Source organism: Eurytemora carolleeae, unplaced genomic scaffold (assembly GCF_000591075.1).
Source record: "Eurytemora carolleeae unplaced genomic scaffold, Eaff_2.0 scaffold827, whole genome shotgun sequence".
Lineage (NCBI taxonomy): Eukaryota > Metazoa > Arthropoda > Copepoda > Calanoida > Temoridae > Eurytemora > Eurytemora carolleeae.
The window spans coordinates 90,934-103,000 of NW_019397877.1; the positions used below are offsets into that span (position 1 = coordinate 90,934).

The following is a 12,067-nucleotide window of genomic DNA, read 5'->3' on the forward strand; positions in this document are numbered from 1 at the left end:
GGAAATCTTGTTTATTTTCAATGCAGTTTTTCCAAGCTGTCTAGTGTCTAATCTTGCTGTGAACCAGTATTCTGAGTTTACATGTTCTAAATCCAGACTTCTTTTTCCCGATGCTATCTCTTAAAGACGACAGTCGGGCGCCAAATAGAGTTGTGCACCGCGGCAATAAAATGGCGCCGGGATCTGATGGGTGACAAATTAAAACCAGGAGAATTGCATAAAAAGCTGTTTCTAATTCTAATGAGTATCGTCAAGCCAAAAAATTTATGTTAGATAGGACTGGGCGTGATATAAAATTATAGAACTGTGCTTCATTAGTTATTTCAAAGAAAGGTGACTGCCAAGCGTTATAAGTAACTCTCCATTCAAAGATGGTAATGTTCGATTTACAATGGTACCCTTAAAAGTTTTGTCTGATTAAGTATAAATTAGATTATCAATATTCACAACTTGTAAATCTCATTATTTTCAATTAGTAGAAGGTTTATACTATATTACTCAATTCTGAACCTTACCTTTTACAAAAAAATTATTATTATTTATCAAAACTAATTTAATATTAATTTTCTTTAATAAATCTTGTCCTATAATTAACTTTAGAGGTATGGAAGAAAGCGAGTCTGCACCAGTCAGGGCATTTACCAATTAATCAATTTAAGTTTTGATAATTATTAGTATTTGAAAAAAGTAAGATAAAATGCACATTTTTATTATTTCATGATGAGAAAAGTTGAATTATATTTATCCCTGTAGGATTTGGAAATGTTGGCGCCAACTTGGAATGCTTGGAATGTGCACTATGCAGAGTATAAAGCAGCAGATCTGTAGAGAGTTTAACGAAAGCAAAAGAACAAACCATCCATTCTGAGCCGCACAGACTAACAATCTTAGGTGCACAGATTTTTATTATTTTAAGCATAAATCAGCCGGACTACGGTAGCATATACTTCTGAGAGTTTCATAAGAAGACTTCGGCCGTAGTTGGGCATTTGATTTTATTCGGTTTATAAATTTATAAAAGGTTTCACACAAGTTTTATCGACTGCCGAAAAGAATGATTTCTTAAGGAACTTTTATAAAACAAAACTACATTTAATGTCAATTTAATCCAAAAATAAGGATATCTCATTCATGTCCAGACATCTGGTTAAAGGTTAAAGTCCATTTCTGATATGATACTAATGGAGAGTCACTTGAACTTACGTCAATTGTAATAATTATCCCAATCAACCCTTATCCTTCCTAGTGTCAGAAAGGCGAATGTATTTGAAATATTTTATTCTAAATTTGTATTATTCTTCCTTCCAAATACGATGCAAAAACGATCCAAAAACGAGTTTGTCGTAACTATCTTTTTTCACTTTTTATTCTTATAGGTTAAAATCATCATGAGTCGTATGAAAAAAGCAAACTTTTGAAATCTTTGAAGTTGATCAGTTTTTTTTTCTTGTAAAAACGATCCGAGCGATTAATAACGATAATTATAATAAAACGTTGAGTTTTAAATGTGTCTAAATCGTCTATAAATCGCTACCACTTGCTGCAATAAAAGTTTTTTTAAATTTTAGTTTATTTGAGATTAAATGACAAAAATATACTTTAATAATAAATATTCATAACGATTTTACTAGCAACTAATTTACTGAATATATATAAGAATATACCAAGCGTACATGTACTGAACTGTACTGTACTGCAGGGTTTACAAACATATAAATATTTTGTTTAATGTTTACGATGTGCAAAAAGCAAATATGCAAAGTGTGTTTATTTTTCTTAAATTATTTCTAGATCTTAAATAATAATTGTTTAATATTAGATCTTAAATATGATACGAGGCGCAACTTAAAGTTTTGTGAGAGGGGGTGCTTGGTTTATTTAGACTCTTACAGGGAACTCTCTATTCTACCAGGAGACTCTCGACCTCTCTGAAAAAACATTAAAAAAATTCAATAATGGCAAAAAATATACAAAAAAAATAAATTTTGGCTATTACCAACTAATGTTCTTTTTATAATTGTGCATAATTAAAAAGAAATACAATCAAATGCGTTTTTAAAGATTCCTGTTTATAAACCTTCTCCCCTGTTGGGTTACATATACATTCAATTATAAGAAACAGTTAAAAACAAAAAATGCAAATTGATGAGTAAATTTTTGCAATTCATCCAACGCCACTAAGCTGTCTTATATGTATAATTAAATATGAACGAAAAAACATGTTCTTCAGTAATAACCAGAAAACTCCTAAATAGGAAGACGACTTTAGCAATACGTAAGTGTATTTGATGTTGTTATAAAGCAAATAGTTTTAGTAGACACTTCTTAAATCAGAAATCAAGTGAAATGGGTCTGTTTACACTAAATAATTTCTGTTTCCCGTGCTCATTGGACTATCTAAAGTAATAATTTAAGTTTAAAAGTCGTCGTCCTAGTCCAGAGTTTTCTGGTTAGCACTGCATATCAATAACATTAGTCCAAATAAAAATAGTTTGATTAAAGATTAAAGCTTAAAGGGAATGTCAACGTAATTTCGAGTTACCCTAAATTGAAAGCGGCACAAGCCCGATTCACAGCGGAACCTTTTTTTAATCGTTACAATCCCTTTAACAAAAAAGATGTAACTATCTAAATTTTAAGTACGTCTTAAAAATTATGAATTCTGAAAAAATATCACATTTCATAGTAAATTAATGCTAAAGGAAAATAAAGTGGAACAAAATAAAATCTGATTTACTTGTAAAAATACAAATCAAGAGGTACTAATTTATTAATATAATTATTTTAAGAAGATTTTTAATACTAGGAGCAGCTATGAAAACAAGAAGCAGCTATGATTGCAAGGAACAGCTATGAATACAAGGAGCAGCTAGAAAACAAGGTGCAGGTATGAATGCGAGGAGCAGCTAGGAATATAAGAAGCAGCTAGGAATACAGGGAGCAGCTAGAAATACAAGGAGCTACCTGTGAAGTTGATTTCTCCAACTCTTTAACTGCTGCCAGGAGCTGCATTGATATATCCATCAGCCTGGAGCATACTTCAGCTAACTCGGTGCTGCTTACTGTCATCACAAATATTCCTGGAGTAATTCAATATTAAAGAGACTGTTCAGATATTTCAAATAATTCAATATTTAAGGGACTGTTCAGATATTTTAAATAATTCAATATTAAAGGGACTGTTCAGATATTTCAAATAATTCAATATTAGAAGGATTATTCAGATATTTTAAATAATTCAATATTAAAGGGATTGTTCAGATATTTCAAATAATTCAATATTAAGTGATTGTTCAGATATTTCAAGTAATTCAATATTAAAGGGACTGTTCAGATATTTCAAATAATTCAATATTAAAGGGATTGTTAAGATATTTCAAATAATTCAATATTAAAGGGATTGTTCAGATATTTTAGATAATTCAATATTATAGGGATTGTTCAGATAGTTTAAATAATTCAATATTAAAGGGATTGTACAGATAGTTTAAATATTTCAATATTAAAGGGATTGTACAGATAGTTTAAATATTTCAATATTAAAGGGATTGTATCAGATATTTTAGATAATTCAATATTATAGGGATTGTACAGATAGTTTAAATATTTCAATATTAAAGGGATTGTACAGATAGTTTAAATATTTCAATATTAAAGGGATTGTACAGATAGTTTAAATAATTCAATATTAAAGGGATTGTACAGATATTTTAAATATTTCAATATTTGAAGAATTGCCCCAAACTTAGACCTTCATAAAAAATTAAATATTTATCAAAATTCAACCAAAAGTCAACCAAAATAACCAGATTATGGGAAATGTTACATTGTTAGGAAAATGAAAAGTCTACTTTAAACCAACTTGTAGATTGTAGACAATAACTGCTGATATATGAGTTTTAACTTTTATTCCATTTTTGTATGTTTGAACCTTGAAGTGACACGTGATGAAATATATTCTTTTATGTTTAGATCTTGAAGTGACACATGAAGAAATATATTCTAATGTTTAAATCTTGAAATGCCCATAATCCGCGACTGTTTTTGCTCAATTATGAATTTAAATATTAATTTTACCAGGGAGGGCATGAAGCTTAAAGGGGCTTTATCAGAATAAGGAAAAGAAACCGTTTAAAACTATTAAATTTCAGATGGAATAGCAGGAATACAATACAATATACAATATACAATAAACGTCAAAACGGCTGAACCGATCGGGCCCAAACTTTTTGTGGGACCTCGCGTGACCCCAGAGAAGGTTCATATTTTCAAAAATTTGCCTGAGTCAAAATTCTATTTTAAAACATTTTGAAAATCCACGAAATTTTTTATAAAATCCGCTAAATTTTTGTTTGTTTTTGTTTTACAATGTATACAAAGAGAACATGTTCTAAATGGAACATAACCTAGTTCTTTTGAACATGACACGTATTTACAGTTTACCATTAGGCATGTCAATCCTTAAATTGATGGTCGCGTATATACTGTATATATGACTATCATGAGTGTATGCAAAACTCATAAAGGGGCGGCATCCACACTGAAAATCATAGTTTTAACTTCTCGGGATGGGCGGCTTAGTCTCATTGCCCTCTCTTTATAGTTGAAAGTTGAATACGTGACATCCCATTAGTTATTCTTTTCCATTCATCATTTTTTCTTTTTTTTTAAACCTAATTATTTCCATTAATTAATCAGGCAACATTTATGTGCTTTTATGCTTCCTTTGAGACTATTGTCGAACATTTATTGAAAGATGGAAATGAACCGTAAAACATTTTTAAACTATGAAACGAATGTTTTCCAAAAGAAGAATATCGAAATTTTTGTGGAATTAACCAGTGATTGAATGTTATGTAACAATTTATATATCATATTTCTAATATCATAATTCTTACTAAAAATATTTAAGGTAAAGAATCTAAATCCCTTTATTTGTTTTTTTTTTCTTCAATTTTTAAAATTAATACTTTTTTGTTTAGAAAAAATACTTTATAATTTTTTAAGAAGTAATATTGTTACAAGAATACGTGGCCCGATAGTCAATTTATTTTATAAACATTTTGAAAAATTACAAATGTAATATTCATTGCCTAGATTCCCGTGTTTATACCGAGTTCCTCAGTCAAAATTTTAGGCAAATCGGTTGAGGGGTTCCTGAGTTATGATTGGACATACAAAACAAACAAAGATTAGTACTTTACATATTTAGAATATAGATAAACTCACCTTCTTTGGTCTGCGCGATACTTTTACAGTAGATATTGAGGATCTCAGATACTTGATCATCATCTAGCTGGAGATCCTGCATCTCCTGTAGGAGCAGGTGTCTAGACTCCTTCCAGATCCTCCACACCTCACTCCAATCCTCTCCTTCTAGGAGATCCACCAGGAGTTCTGTAGCTTCAGCTCCACTACTAGGAAGGGGGGCAGGAGGAGAAGGAGAACGTGGTGGAGGGGTTACAGATATTTCAGGAACAATTAAAGCAGAAACTACCGTAGGATCACCGGAAACAACCGTAGGATCTCCAGAAACAACCGTAGGATCGCCAGAAACAACCGTAGGATCATCAGAAACAACCGTAGGATCTCCAGATACAACCGTAGGATCCTCGGATAATACTGTAGGATCATCTTCAGCTGATATAACTGTAGGATCAGGAGTTATAACGAAGATTTCGTCTGTCTCACTGCATGAGGCGGTTGGTGTCGGTTCATCCTCATCATCCACCGCAGGCGGAGCAGAGGAGGAGGAACGGGCGGATCCAGGTCGGGAGGCGGGGCCAGAACCAGGGGGCGGAGAGGAGCGGCGGGATGAGGGACGGGAAGAAGGGTGAGAGGATGGATTAGGGGATGAAGGATGGGAGGTTGGGTGGGAATGAACAGGAGATGAGGGCCCCGGACTCATCCCATGTTTGGGAGTGGAGGGCTGTGAGGCTATGGCCAGGTATCCTAGAAGTCCTATCTTCATCCTATTCACCTCGCTGCTGATATCCTGGACATTACTGGCAGCTGCAGAGCTGCTCAGCAAGTGGAGCAGCTTGGTGTAGCTCTCTAACAGTAGCAGCTGCTGAAAGTGCATCTTGTACAAAATCCTAAAATACGAATATTGTTGAATCCTATTCTAAGGACATTAAAAATTATTTTTACTTTCAAATAACCTTATTTAAGAAGTTCAAATTTACGGAAAGATTAATTCGTAGATTTAATTTCAATAAATAATACTAACCGACAGTTCTTTTAACAATGCATTAAAGAGCAACCCCTAGAACGGAGGTAAAGTTTATGATTAGCTAGATGTAGTTGAAATAGATATGGCTAGTTATCCGTACCTAGTCCAACTACGTAAAGCTTTTCATAAATTATGATTTGAGGCCTGGATAGTGGACATTGTGTGAAAATAAGGATGAAAATCTTCAATGCCCGTCAGTATATTTACCTGCAGAGCTCTACCTCGTCTGTATCTATGTTGCATCCCTGGTTAACCAGGTCCCCCAGGGGGAGGTATATATATATATATATATATTTACCTGCAGAGCTCTACCTCGTCTGTATCTATGCTGTATCCCTGGTTAACCAGGTCCCCCAGGGGGAGGTATATATATAGATATATATTTACCTGCAGAGCTCTACCTCGTCTGTATCTATGTTGTATCCCTGCTCCCCAAGGGAGGCCAGTTTACTATGCGCCTTCAATCCTTCCAAGCACTATAATAACCATAATTCCGAATTATAAACTATATATATAATTTTAATATAATAATAAATAATCAATAATAATAATAATAATATTAATTTTTATCAAATCAAATCAAATCAAATCAAATCAAATCAAATCAAATCAAATCAAATCAAATCAAATCAAATCAAATCAAATCAGTCAAATCAATTTAATTTGATTGCTTTGATTTGTATTGAAACAATGTTTTTTTTTAATTTTAATAAACTTAGAGACTGTAAGCGTAATTTTCAGTGAACCTGCATGCTAAGCTGACACTGCCTGATTCATAACTGTACCCTTGAAACCTTTATCTGATTAATAATGTGGAAGATATTGTCGTTTTTCTAGGTTTAAGAATGTTTATTATCAGTTTTTGAAAACTGTAAACTAAGATATCTAATTCACACTTTATCAGAAAAAGCTTTTAAGGATACCACAGTAAATCGGGCATTGCTATCTTTGTATTTCGGTTCACTTGAAATTACGCTTACTGTCTCTTTAAAAACTAAAAAGATCGATTAAATTACCGAGCTGACAGATTCCTTCCTGTCTACGTAGTTTTCAAAGTTCTCTTGGATCTCCAGAACATTAAACTTCATTCTTTCCGTTAACCTTAGAAAAATAGTGTAATTAAAAATGTCAAATTTTTTGTTTTTAAGAGCCCCGTGTACTAAAAGATGCTGTCTATAGAAAACGACCCGGAAGTTTATGCGAGCATTTTTTTCCATAATTTGTTTTTTTTGCCCCTCCGATAATGAGAGAAGTTTTCAATACAAAGCAGAAAATGAAAATGCAAAGGTTTCTCCGCATGGATAAGTCTTACCAACAGCATAGAAGCCCACTGTAGAGGTTTAAAATATTGTCTATGAAAACGAACAATTGTTTTATGTAAAGCTAAGTTAGGCTTTTCAGAACAGTTTTTACTTCAATTGTATCTTTACTTTCTGCCTTTTATTCCCCATTATTAGCTTTGCTGATATAGATTCTCAAAACCTTGTCATATAAACTAAAACAATGGATACTTAAAAATGCACAAAATGCAAACATAATATTTTTAATAATGTTTAATTTAAATTGAATAAATAATACTTTTTTGTCATCAATACATTTTTTAAAACCTCTATCCTGCTAAACCAAAAGTCTATTAAATGAATAAAAAAGAAAAAATTTTTGCACCCTATGAAAAGAGATTGATGGGACATGGCTTGGTTCGCTTTAAAAGGCATGTCACCCAAATACTTGTATGTGAACTTCCAAATTTCAAAACTGTATTTTATAAAAGTTTACTTTAATTAAATTTTGTATTAAAAAACAAACAAGTTAGAGAGAAACCTTGCCACTCTCAGAATATAGATACAGGGCTCGAAAAAATAGTTCTGCCTCTGTGATTTGGCTAGCTGTAAAAGCATCCAAAAAATTCATTTATTTTTATTTTCAAAATTAGCCGAAGTATGAATGAAGGATGCACAAGGAATGGATGATCAAGAATGAAAAAAAAAGAAATATGGAAGTCTCAAAATGTTTCCATCTGATATCATATTGAAATTTCAAAATATTGTAAAATTTATTTAAAATAAACTATTAAAGTTAAAAAACTTTTATTAAATTTTTCAACAATTTTATCCAAGAGAAAATATAAGGTAAATAATGAATCACTGTCGATCGTTTATTTTTGGTTAGTCCTTAGAAATATTTTCTCTAACTAAATGTTAAGAATAAACTTTCTTAAATTTGTAAAACTTCTCATATTTTTGTTAAACCGCATAAAAATTCAAAACCCTTTAATGTGTTAAGCTGCGTTGTGTCCCAATGCTAGAAGATGTAATCTCAGGGTTGGTGACTGGAAAAAGCAGTGCTTAGGATTAGGATCCGTATCCAAGAACAAAATATCAACCAAAACTCAGATCTGAATTGTTGAAAAAAGAGAGATTGTCAGAGATGTCCTGATCTCTGAATGGTTCACAAAATTTGTTGGAAAAAAATAAGTGAAAAAGTAAGAAAAATAATTTGAAAATTTTTCTGTGAAAAAAATAAGTAAATCTTAATTTTTTTTCATGAACTGGATCCGGATCTATTTTTTTCCAATGCGGATCCAGGATCCGGATCCGCTTCAAAATTAAATGGATCCTTAGCACCAAGGTACTAATGCAAGGAAAGTTAATTGGGGACGCGTATACTCTGCGTACATATTGAAACCAGTTCTCTCAGTGTTCGTCTGGTATCCGAGGAGGTTAAAAGCAATAAATTTTGATAATTTGATAATTAACGTAATAGTTTCCTATGACCAGAATATTTCATTGATTATTTTTGTGAAAGATGAATTCCATGTCAGGCTGTAACATCCGTCTCGTGTTTACATTACCGCCCAAAGACAGTGCACTGCAGTACAAAAAATGAGTACACCTCTGAAATAACTTTCCTTGCTTGCTTAGCACTGAAAAAAAGATAGATAGTCTCCAGCTTCCTACCTGGGATCTCCAAGAAGACTGAAATCACACCAGACATGAGGACAATCAGGAATTAGTTCCACCACTTGAAGGAGCTCCCTATAAAGTATTTAAATTTTGCCGTGTATTTATTTGAACTAAAATAAAGGCCATTTGATAATTAGTTTCTAACCATCGATAGATGCGATTGTGAATGTAAAAAAGTACAGTTTTATATATGTTTTATTATGCTTTGATATTTGTTGTGTACATATCAGAAAATTACTTTAAACTCTAGTTATTCTAATAAATGTATAAACTATTTTGCATAAGATAAAATCGAACCCTGATCTCTAATAGTTCTCCTTAAATCTATTTAATTGAAATGTGTTGTTATCATTATTGAAATTAGGTGGAAAAAATAATCAAAACAGCCAGACCTATTTTCTACCTAATTGCTTTATACTTGTACTATTAATATAATCATCAATTTGTAATTGTAAACTCGTACTACACACAGATGTACATGTATTTTAGCAATACACTTTAAAGTGTATCTTATCTTATCTAATCCAGAACTTCGGAAATATCAAACAAATTTGTAAAATGTCGTCTTCTCATTTTTTCAATTGGTTTTATAATATTTTACCTAAATCTAAGTAATTGTAAAAATAAGTAAATAGCCATGAAATATGCTGAAACAGTTTAAAAGAGCTCCATATAATGTTTAATTATTCAATTAAAATTTAAATATCTACAGCATTCCATTATTAGAAGTTTTAGAAAACAAACGACGTTTTATAAATTCTGGGTTAAACTGTTACAAAATAATCCTGAACTGACCTGAATCTTATTAATGTTGAACCAAGTTGACGAGTATGAACAGGATGAACAGATTCAACCTCCCTGAACAAAAGATTTTTGTTAAATCTGAAATTTATTATATTTCTCGCAAAAATTCAGCGGGTTTTAGGTCCCTGTAAAATTATAAGAAAATGAATAACTTTCACAAAAACCATATTATCCGATAATTAGTTTTTTAACATTATTCTTTAACAAATGACCATTTTGATTTTTAAAATCTATTATAAAAATATTTCGGTTGCTTCTTTGTTTCCAATAAAAGGGTTGATCCGACCATGGCCGGATTGTGGCTGATCACGGAAATGGTTTATGAAAAAAGTAAAAAACTTCTGATAAGATAATCCGCCAATAAAGACGAGGAAATCTGGGAAATATTCTGCCCACCGACCGAAAAACTGGCCAAATATGTTCAAAGCTGGCACGAAAAGGTTAAGAAGTTTAGTATATTTGAAGTCCGATCCAGAAATAGTATTTTAGTTAATGTTGAAGATTAAAATCTTAATATAAGTTGCTTAAAATAGATCTCATCAGAATGTATTTTCCGGTAAAATTGTTCAGGTTTTCTAGAAATTGAGAAATTCTCGAGAATATTCCAAGTAAGCCGTGTCTAATGCACAGTTTTCACAATTACTTTTTTAGATTATCATTAATCAAATGTTTAAACAGATTATTCCTTTTTACTAAAACTGGGGTTTCTAGAAAACCGCTGACATAAAAACAAACATTTTGGCCAACATTTTCGATTGGCAGTATTATACATATAAATCTGTATAGAGTACTAACAGTAACGTGTACATTTACAATCATGTACAGTGTACCTGTACAGTACACCTATTGAGTACACCTATTGAGAACATGGTGTAAATATGCCTACCTGGAAAGATAAGTACACGAGTCCTCTGTCAGATTGACCGTTCTACATTTTAGGTCACGGAACAATCTAAACAATAGAGATTTGAACACCAGGCATGTTTAAAATGTTATATTTTAGATTCAGACCCTCCCCTCCCCTCCCCTCCCCTCCTACCTGGCGAATAGTGTGAACGTATGGAGCAGATTTTCTTGTGAAGAAGTTGTCATCAAACACTGTACATGTTGTCTCCAGTTCTCCTCTACATCCTCCCTTTCTCTACCTTCTGTACATAGATAATGTAATTTACATTGTACAATGTACACACATCCTCCCTTTCTCTATCCTCTGTAAATAGATATTTTACTGTACAGTGTGCAATCATCTTCCCTGTGTACTGTACCTTCTGTAAACTACTCTGTACTGTATCTACTGTACACTACTGTGTACTGTACCTTCTGTATACTACTGTTACTGTACCTGCTGTACACTACTGTGTACTGTCCCTGCTGTATACTACTGTGTACTGTACCTGCTGTACACTACTGTGTACTGTACCTGCTGTACACTACTGTGTACTGTACCTGCTGTATACTACTGTGTACTGTACCTGCTGTACATCCTGTCCAGGATAAGAGCTGTGAGAGTGAAGGTGAAGGATTACAAGGAGTTAAATCTGATAATTCTCCGTCACTGCATTCTCCTGATTCAGCATCACTGGCAGGAGTACTAGACCTACAACCAACAACAGTCAAGTCCAATCGAATTTAAAAATTAAAAAAAAAATTCAAATTTTTTTCTTCAATCTTTTTCATAATTTATCCGTCCTTTTTTTATTATTTTTATTATCCCCGTAAAAATGTGTTTAGTCATATTCTCTGTTGACAGAGAATATGACCATATGCTCACGGATATTTTGAAATCATTAGATATAATTATTAGAGATTCTCACGTAAATGTCTAATAAGGTTGTAGAAATCCTCGTTTATTGTGAATAGAACAGGATGTTTACAATTATTAAATATGATTAAGCTGTATTGAGAACGTACTTGTTAAAATCTTGTTAAATACTCAACTAGAAGTAGTGGAAACACTAACCTAATATTATCTAGTGGAAGGGAGGTAGGAGGAAAAACTCCACTATACTGTACTGTACTGTACTGTACTGTACTGTACTGTACTGTACTGTACTGTACTGTACTGTAC

General features: G+C 32.2%; 1 protein-coding gene across 1 annotated transcript; it reads right to left on the reverse strand.

Annotated features, from left to right (window-relative positions):
- Nucleotides 1-1,752: 1,752 nt before the first annotated feature.
- Nucleotides 1,753-12,005, reverse strand: LOC111716186 (uncharacterized). The gene is made up of 11 exons (XM_023491618.1): nucleotides 11,960-12,005; nucleotides 11,472-11,596; nucleotides 11,039-11,147; nucleotides 10,886-10,951; nucleotides 9,991-10,053; nucleotides 9,190-9,267; nucleotides 7,249-7,333; nucleotides 6,620-6,708; nucleotides 5,230-6,095; nucleotides 2,965-3,080; nucleotides 1,753-1,928 (listed from the first exon to the last, which is right to left on the reverse strand). The coding sequence occupies exons 3-11, from the start codon at nucleotides 11,089-11,091 to the stop codon at nucleotides 1,887-1,889; spliced, it is 1,458 nt and encodes a 485-aa protein (XP_023347386.1). The 5' UTR covers nucleotides 11,092-11,147; nucleotides 11,472-11,596; nucleotides 11,960-12,005; the 3' UTR covers nucleotides 1,753-1,886.
- Between the last annotated feature and the right edge of the window lie 62 nt (nucleotides 12,006-12,067).